Here is a 16576-nt window from a genome sequence, read left to right as displayed (position 1 = left end):
TGTAAGGATAATAATGTGGGGAAATTGCCAAAGTGCCTTTTAGATACACTATTTCAATTGAATCACAACAGTTGTTGAAGAATGCTATTTTTGCTCATTTTCACTCTTGACATTCATGATACGTTGACCATTATGCTGCTGTTCCTATTGACCAAACTGTTCATGAAAATTTGATTGATTTGTGTTGTTGCTAGTTTGCATCGAGATGTGTCTATTAGATTCTTTGGCCTCATGTGGTGTGATGAACAAGCATGAGTTACTCAAATTCAACTCCTCTAAGCGGCGAGAGCCCCGTAGGGTGTTCTCTAAATCTTGTGGCTGCTCGGAGTTGAGGTTAGAGGCTCTGTTTGCACATGGCAAGAAGTTAGGGAATGTAATAAACTCACTATTTAACCCTCTGAGATACAGTCGAAGCCTCAGACCATAGAGATATCGTTATGATATTCCCATGCTCATAGGGTTAAACTGCAAATAGTAAAACTCTGATGAACAAATTTTTTATGAATATGTTTGGTAGGTAAGCAGCAGCAAAATGGTTTGATCTTTAGTGTTTTTTTTTTTTTTTACTTTAATGGAACTATCATTCATCTATTATGAATTTGACTGTACTGTATGACAATGTTGCCATGAGAGTTATACGTACATGTCGCCAAGAGGATAAATAAAAAAAAATTAAAAAAGATAGGGATTTTCAGAGCTGTCGACCTATGCGATACTGACCAGCTTCCTTACATGGTCAAAAGCAGAAGCCACTTTACATACACGTAGTGTAGGGCAGGGAGAGCTCTACATCCACCAGCAGATAGAGCATTACGAGTTGGCTTCTTTCTCCTGAGTGGAGAATGGTTTGACTATGGCAGTCTTTGTGACAACCATAGGGAAATCAGTCCAGTCAAAATTGTAGCCTTAGCACCTCATTACATCTTCAAATGTGTGGTTGCTTGTAGCTGTTAGTGTCCATGATCTGCCATACAAGTAAGATAGAGTATGATGATGTAATAGAGCAGTTTAAGTCAAGGCTATGTGAGGACTCAGTTTGAAGGATGCAGGCTGTGTGTTGTTCTGCTGCCCTTGCAAAAACTCTTAACTACGTTATTCCCTTTCCCCCAGGACAAGACAAGTGCTCTCAGCCTAAGCAATGTGGCTGGTGTCTTCTATATTCTGGTTGGAGGGCTGGGGCTGGCCATGATGGTGGCTCTGATAGAGTTCTGTTATAAGTCACGGCAAGAAACCAAACGGCTGAAATTGGCCAAGAATGCTCAGAATTTTAAGCCGGCTCCCCCAACCAACACCCAGAACTTTGCCACATACAGAGAAGGCTACAACGTGTACGGAACCGAGAGCGTTAAGATCTAGAGGTACGTCGCCGCTGCTCACTGTCCGCTCTGTCGCCGGGCTCCGCGGCGGATGAATCGTTTAGCTTCCCGTCGGCCCAGTGAGAGTGAGACATTCCTGCGTATGCGTTGCTGTGGGGCTGCTGCTCATGAAATTGTTTATGGTTGTCATGTTGGGCACAACAGAACACACATGCCCACTCAGATACTAAACCACGAGATATTGTTTGTGCCTTGTAACATATAGCTGCATGGGTATAGTGCCCTGAGGCTACATGAAGGTTACAACACACAATGCACGGTGCAGTTTCATAGAACTGACTTATTCTGCATTGTGTGTATTTAACATGCTAATATGTGTTTTGTTCTGTGACTGCAATTGTGTTTTTAAAGGGTCAGTTCTCCCAAATTACCCAAAGAATTCTCACTTACCTCTAATGGTATCTAGATGGACAGATATTTTGGGTTTTACTTGCACACGTTTTGATATTTCCTCTATCTCACCACAATAGAAGTGAATGGAATTCAATTTGTGGTGCTCACAGCATTAATACAAAATTGAATGTGTCGTTTTGTGCCGGGCTGGTGTACAGTCACTTATCAAAACTCGAGAATAACTGGCTATTGAATCTGAAAAGAAGGGCAGCGAGAGCGAATCCAAACAGTAAAGACCGAAAACCAAAACAGTGAGCTGAAAGACGCTAAAATGCTGCAGAGTGCTGAGGGGAACTAAAGAGTTTGGTGATATTTCTCTGTAGAGTTTGGCACTCGTGACCCCTGTCACATTACGGATAGTTACACAAAGTAACCTCTTTTTAATATAAACATGTTGATTAGCAAGTGCAGCAGTTTATTTTTTAGAAACAAACCTCTTCCTCTGCATGATGCTCAGAGCACACTGTGAACTGCTTTCATAAGCAGAAAGGTATTAGGTAGTTCCACTGAAAGCTCACTAGAGGTACGTGGGAATGAAAACAATATCTCTTTACAGCAGTTCTATGGCACTGAACCACACAAAGGAGACCCTGATGAGCGCGGCGTTAAATGAATTGTTGGTTTTGTATTTGATTGGATTGATCGCATGTGTGTTCTGTTGCTTCTAGTTAAACACAGTGTGGTACGTCTGTTTACAGAAGCACAGCTGTACAACAGAGCAACGTCATTTAAAGGCCCCGAAAACATATTGAGATTAGTTATGTGAGAGACTTCTGTAGTTGTGTTTTTTGTCTGTGCTCTTCTCAAGTGAGCTCGACTGAAAAAAAAAAAAGCCATGCAAGTCAAATTTGATAACAGCTGGTGGGTTGTTTGCTTGTGTTGCCGGTGCTGTCGATCGAATCTGATCAAACCACCAACACAGTTCTGATGAGTTCTGATGAGTTTTTCAGTGTTGAACTCAGTGAAAAACATTGGATTTTAACATTAATTTTTCAGTTAAAATCTTGAAGTTGACAGTCATATGCAGATGTAATTACATATTTTTCTTGCCAATCAATACGTACCTCAACTCTTCCCATGTTTGCTTCTGCTCTGTATGTCGACACAGGATTAGGAAGCATTTCCATTGTCCCTTACAACTGTGACCGAACATCTATAGGAAAGGACAGACGATACACGAGGATCGAGCTCCAAGCCGAATCCTCTCGGGCGGACACGGCACGATAATCTGCAATGACGACACGACTGGACTGGTCACGGGAAGAGCCGCTGCGGTTCCCTCCTCTCAGTGCCTTATGGAACTCCGAGTCCAATCAGTGCAACTCATTCACAATGATATTGCTTTTTTGCTTGAAACTCATACAAAACTGAAGAATGGTGCAGTGATTGAAATATATAGATCTATATATATATATATATATATATATATAAAATACATTTGACATGTTACAATGAATGAGAGAACTAAAGCCATCATTTGCAACCCTAAGCACACTTTGAAGTGCCAGAAAGACGACGAATCTTATATAACAAGTGTCTAATTGGTTTGTTGTAATCAATACGATCAGATTACTCTTCATCCTTCTGCTGCCAGATTTTCACTGGTTATATGTGTTCAAGACATTTTATTAGATCTATTCAGTGCACTGTAAGACACTGGTTAGTAGACTATAGCTTTTATACTGCTGTGAGTCACTTATAGTGACCTTGTACTTGTTTTAAAAGAGAGCTTGATCTTATTGGAGCGAGATGCCATTCAGCCCAAAAAACAATTACAAGTGTGTTGTTTGTACTCTAAACTCTGGTGCTGCTGCCACTGTCTTCTGAACGTTTAATGGGACTCATGAAAGATGAGAAAATGACCTGGTTTGGCTTTTACGCACTAGAGAACCAGGTCATAGTTCGCACTTCCAATACTGCCAAGAGTGGGTTTTGTATGACAGAGTGTGTAAAGCAAAGTATTCATGTTTGAGTAAAAAATAATAATAATCTTGTGATCTCCAGTTTGTAAAATATCAAAGGAGCACTGACTCGCTAAGGTTCATCTCTTTTCAAACAGTCTTTCCCTGAAGTCTAGAGTCATTCAAGTCTCCTGTACATGAAAGTAAAACCAAACAAAAAGGGTAATTCAATTGTAGATTAACTGCAATCCAATTAAAGGATAACAGTAATGGCTTTTAAACTAGTATTTTGGATTACCTAACCATTTTCTTTAACAATTGCACATTTTGCAACGAGCTGTGGTCTGCTTTTAATTTGATTTCCTTTAATGAGCATTACTGTGTTTGGTGACTTCACTTAGTAAATGAAAATGAAAAATATATGAATACAACGGAAATTAGATTTATACAAGGTTATACCAGGGAGAGCCCTGAAGCTTAGCACATTTCCATATTGCTGTAATAATTTCCTTTCTTTCAAAACGACTGTGATTCCATTGGATTTAGGAAGATAGTTATCTAATCACCTGAAACTATGGACAGATAGTTTTATATATATATATATACATATATATATATATATATATGTATATATATATATATATATATATATATATATGTATATATATATATATATATATATGTATATTAAAAAAAGAAACTGATAATGTGAAGAAAAATAAAGAAGGAGCTGAGGATGAAGTGTACATTCAGATAAATGAGGATTATTTATATTACATGATGAAGGATTGGTTTTCCCTTCTTTTTTTTCTAAGAAATTGCATGTGAATTCAGTGATGCTTGACGAGCTCTGCTACTCACAAACCGACCTAGGGTTAACGTCCAGCCCAGGTTATTCTTTTGTGAATGAGTTTCACATCTTTTCTTTTTTGTATACGCCTCACCTTCTGCAACAACAACGGAAAAAAACATAATCGCCGGGTGTAGTAGTGGGTACAAAAGAGCAAGAGATGCATGCTTAATTTGCTGAACCTCATTAGTGAGGCGCTGTACAGAGAATTTTAATACATTTTTGTAAATAAAATGTACAGAAAGAATTCAGTGTCTTTGTTGGTGTCATTTCACAACACTATCTTCGCTGAAAAGAAATGCCGATGATTTTGAAGGCTCACGTTAAACACACAGCATACTTTAACTCCAGTATGGCGGAGTGTCGGCAGCACCCCTGCAGACAAATATACAAAGTAATAGGTCCAATATTGAGCCGTTAGTCTGTGGAAGTGTGTGTGCATGTTGGATCAATAGTAAGCACCATCTGCCTCACTCTAGCTCTCCTGCCTTGCCTCCACTGATTGAGGGCTCCATTGACAGCTTTGTCTGGCACGTAATCTTTCTCTCTCTCTCTCTCTCTAAAATGTGACACGATCAATAATGTACTATTATAACCGCCAACATACTGCACATGGATGCTGTGTCCATTTTAATTCCAGCACAAGTTATAATCTTTAAAAACAGTTTTAGGGAGGATGTTTTCATCAGGATTTGCTTACAGCAGAGGGGACAGTTGATCATTTAAACCCTGCTTATTCCCACAGTGTAAATTCTCACATACAGGCCTTCAGCGAATGAGCACAATGCTCAATAGATTGCCCAGATGGTCTGTGTCATTTCACTGGTCTCTGGGTCTGCATTGTGTGGTAAAATGAATTCCTCCTTCCAGAGATTCATGCCTGCCACAGCTCAAATGACAAATCCAACAAACATGGCAAAAGACCAGTGGGGTTTTTCTTGTTTTTCTCTTTCATTTTTTTGGATGCAGACACTATGATTTCGGATTTATTCACTGCACCAGTCCTGTAGAACAGACTCGGGCTGTATAAAATGCTACTGTACGATCCAAACAACCCATTTCTGACAAAGCATGAAAGGATATTGCTTTTTTGTTCTTCCTTTGCTTCACTGGCTTTCCTTTTGTGCCTTGTTTTTGTCTTTGATATGCCTGGACTGCTTTCAAACAGGAACAAGACAACGTGGGGGAGTGGTGCGCGAGGATGGCACTGCACTGCAGCACATGATGCTCATGAGACTATTCTCTGGAATTAGTTTTAGGGTGACACGGTGGCGGTGTTTGTCCTGCAAGAATGGGAGAGAGAGAAAAAGAGGCAGCGAGCAGTTTGGATGAGGTCTTTCATTGAGATAGTGACACAATGAGAGGATCTGTGAATCTAATCACAGGAGCAGACGTAGAGCTCACTTCCTTCCACCAGAGGACAACTACCGTACTCATCCAACATGCATGTGTCGAACTGTTCAACTGGCTCGTTGTGCTCGCTGCCTCCTCGGGCCTGTGAAAGCTAATTTGATCTAACATGGGCTCTGTCACCAAGGGGAAGACAGTATACACTATATATATATATATGTGTGCGTGTGTGTGTGTGTGTGCGTGTGTGTGTGTGTGTGTGTGTGTGTGTGTGTGTGTGTGCGTGTGCGTGTGCGTGTGTGCGTGTATGAAAGAGAGAAGGGAAAGACTGTGCGTGAGAGAGAAAGAAAGAAAACTCAAAAGGCTGAAGGAGGACATGTCATGGGGAGGATACTTTGATTACCAGCTCCCTCTCTTTGCAGCGTACTGCAGTCTGTCACCCTCTCTTTCTCTCTCTCTCTCTCTCTCTCTCTCTCTCTCTCTCTCTCTCTCAGGACACAATGAATAAATCAGATTCCAAGTCACTTGTTCCATTTTCCTCTTTTCTCCACTATTGCTCTTTAGCTATCTTCAAGTGTGCCTGGAGAGCCCTGCACTTGACATTCAAGTTCAGTTGACATTGATCAGCCTCCCAAACATGTACCCTGTTGTGTAAAATGATAGTTCAAAGAAATCTAAGGCGAGGGATCTCCGTCTGTCAGTGTGTGTGCGGGCTTGTCCTTTGCACAGCTGGAGAACCGTTCATTCCATCTACTTCACCTTTCTGGGGTGCAATGCCGGGGACCCGAGGACGTGGAGTTTCGAAGTTAGTGCAATTTGCCCAGATGCTGGCGCTGTCACAGCAAAGTTTCATTTTGGCCTGTAAACCTTTGAACCGTATAAGTCTCGGAAACAAAAGTCTGGTCCAGACGAATCCGCCCCATAAGCCACGTCCATTTGCTCGTCCAAGTGTGGAGGTTGCTGCAATTTCAATATTTATAAACTTGAATTGAACAAGTGTCAAAGCCCATTTTAATGAACTGCATAGATAACAGAGATGTGGAGAGATGACACATGGAATTTGTATGTGGAGCCTTTAGGGCATGACCGAAACAATGAGATATGAAAGAATATATTTGCACAGAAACACCATTAGCATTCTGCATTGAATCAGCGATAACGGTATACATGAATACATACTCTTTAACATCATAACTGTGAAATAAAAGATGTGCATTTGCCATGTTTTGTCGGCATGTCTCATATTTATGCGAAACCCCACTTCTTCAGACTGTGACTAATGCAGGTGTGACTCAGAAGCCGTGGATATAGCGAGAGGAGATCCTGTTACTGTTTGACGAAACCTGAACGGGCAAGACTCATGATTCGACTTTGAACACAGCTTGATTGCTGGCGATAGATGTGCCAGATCCAGAATCTGCAGAGACAGCTGTCCTTGTGGGAGTTTGGTGCACCACAGATTCAGGGTAGAGTTAATCGAGAAGGAAGGCTGCAATACACAAAACAGATTGTTCTGACACCAGACAAACAAGAGAGGTCGGACGAGAATTGCAAGGGTCGCTCAAGCTTACAGGCAGACCACACCAGTGGCACCTTGTACAACGAATCCTGCTTTCTGCTGAAACCTTCCAATGAAACTGTAAAGCTGCACTTGATCTTTACTCGTGATTACACACTGTTGGTTTGCATGTGGACTTCTTCATGGCCGTCTCTGTCAGACGCAGCCATTGAGTCATTGACTGAACCGAAAATGTTAACGAGGAAAAAGTACTAAAGGTATTCAAAGAAAAAGTGACTGTGATAATTCGATTATTATTACTCATGCATTCATGTAAAAACAGCATTTTACTGTCATAGTTGGTTGACATGCATAGGACTACAGCCAATACGGATGAATCAGCTGATTTGATTGGATTGGATTTTCTCATTCATCAAGTAGTTGTTTGGTTTAAAATAATTCTGAAAATAGTGAGAGGTGCTGTCACAAATCAGTTGAAATCATTGAAATAATTTCTCATAGTAACTCATCACATCTGAGAAGCTGGATCCATGAAATATACATGAAGAAATAACTTTAACAACCATTAAAATAGCTGCTCATCTTTTCAACTGTACTAGTATATACTGTTGAAACGTTTAATTTATAACAAAACATCATACAAGCTCCTTGTGTTTTTGTGAGCAAAAACCTTAATTTGTAAAGCAACTAAATTCAGATAAATAAAGAGCAGTACAATATTTTTCTCAGAGATTTAATAAAGTAGAAGAAGAAGTGACGTGAATAGAAAAGACTCAACTACAGTATAAGTCCCCCGAATTTGAACTTAGTACTCGAGTAAATGTTCCTTACATTCACTTCAACCAGGGTAAGGTCGTCACGTCACGAAGCAAATGTTCTCTTCAATCTTGCGACTGTAGCAGTGGATTAAAGACGCTTCACTTCTCGCTCTGTAACATGTTTTAAGAGTTGTTTTCATTTCCCCTCCACCTGCACCCAAGGTCATCATTTCCTACTTTCTCTCGTTTCCATCCAAAAAAAAAGAAGTGAAAGTTGTGCTCAGGGAGGTTTTATAGAACATGTTGAACCCATTGCTCAGAACACAACATATCTTCTGGCTGCATTTCATTATTGATTGTTGAGTCTCTGTGGAGGGAATGGTACGTCTTCCTCTGCAGCAGTGATTTCTCTAAGTATTAGTGAAGGAAGCTCTGAGGGACAAGCAGTAAATCCTGACGGTTAAACATTGCTGTCAGATTAAAGGTCAATGTTGCTGTGCTGTGAGTTGATCGTTTTACATTACATTTTCCTCTTATCCATGACACCAAAATAACAATAACAATGTTCTGACAATTGCTCCTCAGCTTTGGCTCAGGAGCTCAACGGCACTTCTTTAAATTGCAAGGTTGCTGTTTCGATCCTCGGCTCCCCCTATCCACACCTCTGAGTGCCCTTGAGTGAGACACTGAACCACACATTTGCTCCTTGGGTGATTCCCCGCTGCCCACTGCTCCTAAAAGAATGGTTCAAGTGCAAAGGTCAAATTTCATGTTTGTGACGATTTAAAACAATGTAAACCTGTACCTATACGTGACCCCTGAAACAGCCGGATGGACTGTCTGCTTTGTGGTGGGATCGTGCCAATCACCTGGATTGGTACCAGCTCGAACATGTAATATACTTAGAGAATGCACTCTGACTCAACAGACTCTGACAGATCAGATCAACCTCCCCTGTGGTCATAAGATGCTGAATAAGACCTTCGGCAGCAATCAAAATATGAATGAACTGAAAACACACTTGGAAGAGTTCAAGTTGTAAGGTGAAATTACAGAGAACTCTCAGACCGGATAACGCTGTGATAGCGGCCACACCCTAAAACACACACTGCTTTATTGTCTATTTGTTCTCTAAATGGGAGCATATTTTACTAAATGGACATCATGCTGCTTTGAAGAAAACTTTGAACTAGAGATTGAGACCATAAACTCATGTTTACAATGTGTACTGAGGTGATAAATCATGTGAGAAGTAGGGTCATTGTCTCATAGACTTCTATACAATCAGACTTCTTTTTCGCAATAAGAGGAGTCGCCCCCTGCTGGCCAGTAGGGAGAATGTATGTTTAAGGCACTGCCACATTGGCTTCAATCCGGAAGTTGCTGGCTGGTTACACTGAGCTAACCTATACAGATGCTGGCTGTAGCCTTATATTTAATGTAAGGATACAAGAGTGGTATCAATGTTGTCATCAAACTCTCTGCCCGAATTTCCCAAAACTATTTTTTGTAACAGTTAACAGTTACGACATACTTCGGCTGATTCTTCTTTAAATTGCCTCCAATGGTTCCCAGATCTTAACCAAACAGAACGCCTTTGGGATGAGATGAAAACAAAAGATGTTCACAACGTGGATCTGCAGATTCTGCACAATGGTCTCAAGTCAGCGTGGACCAACATCCCTGTGGAGCATCTCCAGCATCTTGCTGAGTCAGCGCTTTGACGATTTCAGCATGCTCTGAAACTAAAACGAAGTACTAGCAAATGCTCTAAGTGAGCCATTGAGTGCATTGAACTGATTTATGGCAGCTTTGATCGCTCATGTATGTAGTTATGTACTTTCACTAAACATGTGGAGGACAGAGGACCGAAGCGAATGAAGCAGCGTTGGATCAAAAAAGAAATTAACAAAAAGTATGGCAGGCGTTGAAATCCTGCAGAGCTTCATTAATACGCCCCATTAGAAGTGACAAGTAGCTCAGTGTGACTTCACATCTGGACATCGCACTTCTTCATTATAAAGCTCAGGGCAGCAGGCTTTTATACAGAATACTTAATAGATTTGCCATACAGCTGACTGCAGAAATATCCCCTTTGAAACATAATTCATGGTGACCCAAATATATCGCACAGTCCAGAATAAATTCATAATTTGAAGTGATTGTCATTCATCAGCTGCCACCGCGCCGTGAGCTGTTTTGTTTTTCACAAGAAGGAAATTGCTTTGGTAACTGTCTGTTTGTTTGGGCTGTGCTGGCCACTGGTCTTCAGCAGTCTAATGTGGCATTCAAACACCGGAACAGATTTTTTTTGCCGTTGTAATTGCTCTCCACAATAACAAAAGGGAATATGAGTCAGCTGCTTTTTTTTACTAAACTGTGGGGAATGATGTGTTCTCTCATTCTAAATAAACAGATCAGCCCATAGAAAGGTCACTACATCATTAGTTGACTCATCCGTGAGTCATATGAAATAATGTCTGAGACTGATCTGGGGCATGTTTCCCAGACGCTAAGATAATTGCATCACATGACATACAATCATAGATGATCGCAGCCTTGAAGGAGTAGTTTGACATTTCGCAAGATGAGCTTATTCGCTTTCTTGCCGAGAGTTAAACCCCTTTTTACATCGATTTTTAGGGCGAATGATTCACAACATTTAAATAAATTCACTCCAAGATTGATTGTTCTCCTGTTTTTGACAATAAGGCAGGTTCAGGCAATTCAGGGATGTTACACATGGCAATTTAACCATATTATTGACTTGTGACAGAAGCTTACGTTCATGCATAACGTTTTATTTTAGGCTAGATGGACGATGAAGAGGTGCACAGGTGCTGGCACTGGTGCATATGTAGCCTATACTTATAAACGAAAATCTTAAAATCTTGTTAAAATAACAGGCAGACCTGTCTTTTTAATAGGAATTGCGGTGGATGTAAGCACACTACACACACGTACTACAATTAGTTTTCAGCGCGTTACTCTCTGCAGCACAAATACATGAATGGACAACATTAAACAAGCATGGCATTCCAGTGGTGTGTGAGGAGGGAGGAGGTCAGAGTCCTGATGGCGAAGGGAAAAAAAGCTGCTTGTGAAGCGTTTAGTCTTAGTGGACCTGTGCGCCTCCTCGAGGGAAGGACCTGGAAGAGGTGATGAAGAGGAGGTGAGGGAGGAGGTGAGGGGTTGAAGATGATCTTCTTTACTGACTTTACAGTTCTGTGAGTATGTAAGAATTCAACTGTGGTTTGCCTATGATTTTGTATGCCTTGTTAAAAATCTGCTGTGGTTTATTCAGTGTTTGACTTTATCGAGAGGTTGTTACTTGATCTAGTTGTTTTTCAAGCTTGCTAAGAAAGTACAACTGTTGTCAATTTTTTGCTTAATGTTAATGTCGCTCACTCTTCGCATCACAGTCCTTGCAATAAAGCAAATAAGCGTAGTATCTCAAAAGATGTTAGGTGCTCAACAGATAACTGGTTTGATTTGATTCTGGCAAATTATGGGGGAAATGCTGCAGAACCGCATTTCCGCACTTTCCCCAACTTTTCACCTTGAACTATGATAGGAACAACAGTCTTGTTGTTGCTTTCTTCTATGTTTAAATTCGATAGCATTAAATGCATTTATGTTTTTGTATAATTGACAGTGTATTCCTGAAAACAATTTGTTATTAGGATCATTTTTGAATATGGTTCTTGAAGGAGAAAGTAATCTACTGATTATGTGTGATTAGTTAGTTAGAACTCAACTTCACACACTTACAGTGAGTTGATATAGACCCTTCTTCTCAGCATTAGAGTCGGCCAGTCCGTTAGAAGTTCCTTGAAGGCAAAATGTTCTGTCAGTACCTTGACAGTGCATGAAGTCCCTTCTTTGTTTTAAAATACCAGACTCCAACTACAGCTCCTGCAACAAGGTGCAGGCCTAGACATTACTTGAATATCAAGGATGAGCAGAGTCAGAGAAGTAATTTCTCCGACTGTGTGACTGCGAATGTGAGAGTTAGAGGAAAGGACGTAATAATATCCTGGTTGTTTGTTGTTTCTATTCAATAATTGACAGATAATGTAGCAGTGCTTTTCGAATTTGACAAGCCCTTGAACAAACAAATAGGATGTACTGTCTGAAGGTGAGGATGTAATAAACAAAACCTGAATCAGGCAAACACAGAAAGGATGTACCCAACTCATTACTGTCAGGAAGTGTGTGTACAGTAGATGAGCGACATCGTCCGTGCCTTTGAACAGAAAGTGATGTTCTGTCACAGCCGCTCCTTTGGAACCGAATTAGAGCTCTAAAGGCAGAGCGGCTCTTTCTTGTCGGCCAGGTATGTGTACGTGTACCTCAGCGCACCTTTGAGCAATCATCAAAAGTTGAATCAAAGCTTCCATTTAAGTTGCTTCTCTCCGCTCCCTTTTAATGACACTCACTAAGTTACAGTAGATTAGATGCAAAGTGCAAATGCCATCTGTGCTTTTGTGTTCCGCGTACAAAACAGTCACTAATGAATCTCATTGCAAGCACATGCATGAAAAAAAGGATCTATTACAAAGAATGTCTCCATATGTGTTTTCAAAGTCGGCTTTGCCTCCATTATACAAATACACCGGCTTACACACTGGCCGTCTTTTAATGAGATATTTTAGCCTCTGCAGGAATGTTGCTTCTTGTTAAAAGGCCTTTTGTTTTCAATAGGAAATTAATGAGGTGCTGCTTTATTCTCACATTTTTAGCAAGTGAAGGCCGTTAAGGGGCTTTTACGTCTCACCCTAATAGAAGCTTTACACTTCTGTATCTCAAAAGCGTCAGAGGTCAGGGTAACAGTGTTCGCCAGGAAATGTGCATGACTTGAAGGGGATGTGATGGAAACACTGTAGAGTAGAGTCATCAGCATATTTTCAAATTCACCGTCATTTCCCTCATTGACCGTAACAGCAAAAAAACACTTCATCTGCTCTGCTGCTTGACGGGCCGCTATTCAACAGGGACCGGCTGAACAGAAGCAGCGAGCCTGCAGGAAGGCCTCGTCCAATCACGGTGCACGGACAGGCGTAGCAGCCCGAGAAAGAGAGAGAGCCAGAGCAGCGGGGGAGACACCGTTGTTCAGAAATTGCATTGCAGGAATATGTGATATAACAATAGTAATGGGTCTGGCTGGTGTGCTTCTCTCTAAATGTCAGAGAGGCATTCTTGGTTACCTCATGCAAAGTTAACAGTGTGAAGAGTTTGGAAGAAATGAGGCTGCAGAAGGTAAAATGCATCGCATCAGCTAACCTTACATATGATAGAGTTGCAATCCTTTCTCTTTTTCCTGAACACAAAGCCTTTTCTGCACTAATGAAGAGAGAGGAAAATATCTTCAAAGAAACAATCCTTTCGGGAAGAATGTTTCACAGGGCCAAATGTATGGGCTTTTTCAATTGCCTGCGCATAACACCCATGTCTTATAGGGAAGGCTATATGTGAGCCATCTCCCACAGCAATAGCTCAATTTAATAGAACAGTAACGGGATACTAGCCTAGAACACTGTTCAATTTGATTAAGCAGTTCATGGGGACTGCGGACTTTGATAACGGATTGATTTATTTTGCAGGGGGCTTGAAATAATAATCCTCTGCTAAACCTTCATGGCCTCCAGGCTCAAACTTTTAATAAGGTTATGAGAGAGATGAGAATAGTGCATCACTCCAGGCCTGGTGCAGCTCTGCTCAGCCGTCCAGCACAATAGGCTCTTCTCGTTGCTGTTGGTGCCTCTGAATGATGGGTTGTTTGTTTTTGTTTGTTGGCGTATAAGCCATCCAGGAATTTGCCCTTGGGTTTTATCTTAAAAGTCATATACGCACTTAAATTGCCTGCGCCATGAATCATAGTGGCGTAGAGTGTTTACAAATGTGGTACTTCTTTGTAAAGACGACACGGCCCCTCTACTAGTTGTGGAGTTTATTAAAAACCAGAAGAGAACATAGGGGTTATAGGCTTCACTGGCTGCAACCAAATGCAAAATTAAGAAAGGCTGGGATGAGGGCACATAAGGGAGGTTGTGATATAAACAGGCTGAAACTGCCTTGAACTGCCACTGGGGGCTCATAAAAACTGAATGGAGACTCTGCTTTGTGTGAATTATTTAAATCGGTAGAGCACAGAACATACGGATGCTGCATACTCAATGAGCACATGTGGACATAAACATAATTTCTGACATGACAGTCAACCTGTAACTATAGAAAAGGTCGGTAGAGTCCCAGTGAAGACTTTGTGATTTAAAAGCGAAAAAGATATTTGGATATGTAGGTTAAATCTGGGTATTATATTTTAGAAGATTAAAACAGAATTTAAATAGCTAACATGCTGTTAGGATATGCTTCACATCAACAGTCAGCTTAAGGAATGTTTCGACATTTGGGCGAGATTTAGATGAGCAGATTGTTCCCACAGACATGAAGTCGGGATGATGAATATGAAGCTACGGCCAGTAGCCGCCTAGCCTAGCATACCATAAAAACTGAATGAATTATTCATGTAAATGTTGTTGGAACGACAATGTAAAACCAAATGAGCTAAGCAGTGGTTGCCTAAGACAGGGTTGTACAAATTCCGTCATAATCAATTTTTTAACGTGTCATTTGTATTTAATTACTTGTATTATAATAAGACATAAGCTTACTTAAAGGCAGAGTCTGTGATTCTAATCCAAAACACTTTTTGCCAATTTCAGCGGAGGACTGAAACAGTTTTTTTGAATGATTAATATGCAGGACAAGCTTATAGAATACACCGGGAGGAAATTCCGCAGCATGTGCTCCATCTGTACCAGGGGCATAGCTGCATCGGCACTGCTGAATGCATTGTGTACTGTTGATGCGCTCCAAGGCCTCCGATCCTTAAAGAGGAGATACAGCCTTCAGACTTTTCCGTCTTTGTTAAAAAATAAAAACTTGGTTCAGTGACCTCTGGGGCTGAGAGATGCTACTGCTCAGTAGAGCTGAGACGGACTGCAGAGGGTGCTGATTCTCTGTGGGTTTGTCATTGCAAGTGACCCCTTTCTTGTTACACAGAGTCAGTTAATCCATTGTTCATTTAAATATGTTGATTACAGCCACGACAGGGAAATGAACTCACATATGATTTGAGGCTGTCAAATGAAATATCATGTAACTCAATTCAAAAGGCATCAGTGTGCTGATCGGACCAGTGCTGAGCTATGAGATACTGTTTTCCCATACTACCTCCCACACGTCATATCATTAGGTCGGGGAATGAGATAGGTGTCTGGCCTTATATCATCAGGCCAAGATGTTATTATTTCACCAGCCGGCGCCCGTCTCCCACGACCACGAAAGCTCATTACGATTGATAACTGATAGCATCGCTTAATCATGACTGGACAAAGGCCATGGCCATCCAAACAAGTCCCCCGATTGAATTAATGGTATTCATTAAGCCCCAATGAGAGCCTTTACAGATGCCGCAACCTTATCATGCCACTTCATCTTCTTGGCGATTGACTGAGGTAAAATACAAGCTCAGGGAGGGAAAGGAGATGGGAGAAAGGAAGAAAGAGAGAGAGCGAGAGATTGAGATTAGGGGAAGATGAGAGAATGAGCCCTCGGAGAAAAGAGAGAGGAGAGTGAAGTATAAGAGGTGTTCACTTCACTGTTCACCCCATTGGTGGCGCTGGGTGTTAGGTCGATGCCGACTGCACTCTTCTCTTGTGATGGCGCTTTGTCCAGTGTCCAATGTCCAGTTTCTTATGCATTTGGACCTTACAGGTGTGAACTGCATTTCCCATGTGCAATTGCTTGTTATGACCCATCCCCACAAAAAAATGAATTATTCAATTGACCCTTCGCCCCTCGCCCCTCAAACACAGACATAGCATAGCATAGCATCGGCCAGCTCTGACCAGGGTCCGTCAACTACTCCATAAATTCTCATGCCATTGTTTCAGGGGTTTTTTTTACCCCGAGAGGTTAGGAGGAGATATACGTATCCCTATCGTATTCCTTACGTTGTTACGTTTCTATGCAAAAACCTGTGGAGTTAACATCAGCAGCGTATGTTAGCACTTATGCTACGCTAGCTACTGAAGGTAAACTGAATGTATACACGTGCTGCTTTTGTTTTTTGTAATGATTGTAACAGTTTAAAAATACCCAACAGGCTTTACAGGAACAGTGGTGTTCCTAAATGTCACTGTCTTTAATCTGTGATATGCATCGCATTAAAACACGAGGCAGGAGGGCGAGTGATTATGTATACAATCAGCTTCATTATTAGTCTAGTGGCTCTAAAAACCACTCGAACAATCCACAAACGCCCACAAAAACATGCCATCATCACCGACCACTGCGTGTCTCAGAAGCGAGTTTAAATTGGAGACATCTGTACTTTGCATTGTTGCACATTACACCCATGCTGC

At 41.2% G+C, this 16576-nt stretch overlaps 1 protein-coding gene across 1 annotated transcript in view; it reads left to right on the top strand.

Annotated features, from left to right (window-relative positions):
* gria3b (glutamate receptor, ionotropic, AMPA 3b) overlaps positions 1-4168 on the top strand; it is a 74052-nt gene extending 69884 nt beyond the window's left edge. Inside the window, exons 15-16 of the mRNA XM_079268820.1 lie at positions 1111-1358; positions 2878-4168. Of these exons, the coding sequence (XP_079124946.1) occupies positions 1111-1356 (246 nt within the window). The 3' untranslated portion in view covers positions 1357-1358; positions 2878-4168. The remainder of the gene's footprint in view (positions 1-1110; positions 1359-2877) is intronic.
* The last annotated feature ends 12408 nt before the right edge of the window (positions 4169-16576 follow it).

The sequence above is a fragment of the Melanostigma gelatinosum genome, assembly GCF_949748355.1.
Source record: "Melanostigma gelatinosum genome assembly, chromosome: 5".
Classification (NCBI taxonomy): Eukaryota; Metazoa; Chordata; class Actinopteri; order Perciformes; family Zoarcidae; genus Melanostigma; species Melanostigma gelatinosum.
Note: the sequence above shows the minus strand (reverse complement) of the source record. Positions and strands in the feature narration are given on the sequence as shown.